Genomic DNA, 2442 nt, shown 5'->3' on the forward strand with positions numbered 1-2442 from the left:
GCATCATGCTTAGTTTTGAAATCAGTGATGAAAAAGTACAAGCAGACGCACGTTTTAAACTATTTAGTTATTCGTAAAAACGTTTTAAAGTACATTTTCTGCTAAGCGGTGTATGTGCAATATTTTCAACAATGAGGTTGCACCGTTTTGTAAAAGAATGAGTTACATTGTTAATAGCAAATTTTCAAGTAGCTTTGAAGATATACACATTTTTAGATGAATTTGATGCCATATGCTGTTGAAAACGGGTTTGTTTACAATTTGCGACATACGCCGTTTTGAAAAAGTACCCGAGAATTAATTTCACAAACTTCCACGCGAAAATAAAATCGCCGTGCACTTTTTGTTCTTTTTGCGTTTTCGACTTTTGTTTATTTGTCAAATCGCTCTCTGCGAAGGGATCACCTCGAGCACAGTTCCAGTTTTTGTCGTTTTTGTTTTTGTACCGCTGTCGACATAGTTCAGGGGTGCACCGAGTTTTTATCGACTGGGCACAGCAGGCGCTCTATTTTTTGGACAAAATGCCAGTTTGTAAAAACAATCCGAAACTTTCGGAAAAACAATCAATGGATCAAGCGCGAAGTGAAAATTGGAAAAATTTGTGTTTAATTGTTTTAAGTGCAGTTGCTAGCATAGCCGTTTATTCATTATACGTTCAGAACAGTTATCAGGCGAATCAAATTAACGATTTACAAAGCAATTTCGGAGAACTGCTGGTAAGTGCAAATGACGTGTGCTCCAATAAAACACTCCATAAAAAATAGAAATATTACATATGAGAACTCATCCCATGTCTAAAAGTATAAAAAATTCAAACATTGTCCCCATATGATGTAACGTTACAATCATTCATATCGTGAAGTCGCGAAGGAGTTAAAGAAAAGATATTTTAGTTACAAGATAAGAATTGTCGCTGTCCGGAACATCTTTAGCTGGCTGGGATTGAGAAGATGAAAAAACCATACGATTTAACAGCTCTGTACCCGACATGTTTCGGACAGCAGAACAAAGGGAAACGAAGCGACAATCTTTATCTTGTAACTAAAATATATTAATTAGTAAAAGCAATAATACAGTAGTGTCTCGTCAAATTATTTTTTAAATATGTATTTAAAACAGAATCGTAAAAGTTGAACTGCATCACTTTTTTCAATTTTCAAATGGTAATAAATGTTTGGTAAAAGGATGTTTTGTCTTTCTCGTTTTCAAGAAAAGTCGAAGCGAGATATTTTTTTTAAGAAAATGTAAATTTGAATGCTTGTTATTTACCTGGAGAAAGTCACTAAAATACGACTGTACTTTATTTGCCAAGATATACTGCATTTGATTTTAACTTTCTATTCCAATCATATTTCAGAATCACTTCTTCTCATCCAGCAAGCTTGAAACAACTACAGATCCGAAGACTACACAGTTAGCGAAACTCAATTTCCGAGATCAAGTATTTACGGAAATTCAGGAAGCAAGAAAAGTTATTGATGTACTTCAGCATCGGGTTAATTTTTTGGAGAAAATAAATTATGACAAGTTTGGAAGAACAGACTACGCTTCTTCGGATCTTGGTGGCAAAGTGATCAGCGTTAGTTCAAATCAGCGTGGGTCCAGCATATGGAATTTTATTGAACGAAAGTTATTTATTGGTCGTTTTAGAAAGTCAAACGTACATTGTTGCATAATTCAAGTATTGTATTTATTTTACTAATAGCTAGCGTTATATATAACAGTTAACATATTTGTAGAACAATTGCATGGGCTATTGTCAAGCTTTCTATGGATCGTCAGCTGTTATAGTGATTCAACTTATGGCAAATTTGTTTATTGATGGTGTTACCGTGGAGCACACACCTAATAATGCAGTTCCAGACGCGTTAAGCAGGAGCGCGATGAAAAAGTTCTCAATCTGGGTATTTTTAAATGTATGTTGTTTTGAAGCGGTGCTTTGTTCAAGTATGTATTTCTGCTATGATTCCAGGGTTCCAGTTCTTCTGTTGAGACAACAGGTGATTTTTTCTTCGGAAAATTTATATTTAACGTTGAGGAGGACTTCTTACAAACATACAATTTCACTTCAAGATCTTCGAAGCCGTTTCCATACGTCAGAATCGTAGTAATGACGAATCACGGAGCAGACTATACTTGCATTTACAGGTAAGGTTCTTTAATGTATATCAGCAATCACATCAAAGAGCAATTTTCCCAGAAAACCCATATTTTTGGCATCTACAGCCGTAAATCGCCTATTGCTCCACAATAGCCTATTTAACTATGCATTATAGTTCAAGTAATCTGTTACTGCTACGAGTTAGTGTAAATCATTGCCTGTTGGATAACGTGCTCTATAGTATTTTCTGGGTGCAGTGGATAGAGCCACTTTTCTGCTCCCTAGCGAGTAGAGGGATATTTTGAAATCAATCCCATAAGCAAAATTATTTTGCAGTTACT

At 35.2% G+C, this 2442-nt stretch overlaps 1 protein-coding gene across 2 annotated transcripts; it reads left to right on the forward strand.

Annotated features, from left to right (window-relative positions):
• The first annotated feature begins 472 nt into the window (after window positions 1–472).
• Window positions 473–2149, forward strand: LOC134216069 (klaroid protein-like). 2 transcript variants are annotated; one of them, XM_062695085.1, is made up of 5 exons: window positions 473–716; window positions 1358–1681; window positions 1740–1916; window positions 1973–2000; window positions 2074–2149. In XM_062695085.1, the coding sequence occupies exons 1-5, from the start codon at window positions 522–524 to the stop codon at window positions 2106–2108; spliced, it is 759 nt and encodes a 252-aa protein (XP_062551069.1). In that variant the 5' UTR covers window positions 473–521; the 3' UTR covers window positions 2109–2149. The 2 variants fall into 2 exon arrangements, with proteins under 2 accessions (XP_062551069.1, XP_062551070.1); XM_062695086.1 differs by having other exon boundaries at window positions 1740–1904.
• Window positions 2150–2442: the final 293 nt, after the last annotated feature.

Source organism: Armigeres subalbatus, chromosome 2 (assembly GCF_024139115.2).
Source record: "Armigeres subalbatus isolate Guangzhou_Male chromosome 2, GZ_Asu_2, whole genome shotgun sequence".
Taxonomy (NCBI): domain Eukaryota; kingdom Metazoa; phylum Arthropoda; class Insecta; order Diptera; family Culicidae; genus Armigeres; species Armigeres subalbatus.

Bases quoted from the DNA above. Each gene is read 5' to 3' on its own strand.
- LOC134216069 (XM_062695085.1), top strand. From the start codon at position 522: ATGCCAGTTTGTAAAAACAATCCGAAACTTTCGGAAAAACAATCAATG. The intron at 1,917-1,972 runs GTATGTTGTTTT...CTATGATTCCAG, and splicing joins CAATCTGGGTATTTTTAAAT to GGTTCCAGTTCTTCTGTTGA. The intron at 2,001-2,073 runs GTGATTTTTTCT...TTTCACTTCAAG, and splicing joins TTCTTCTGTTGAGACAACAG to ATCTTCGAAGCCGTTTCCAT.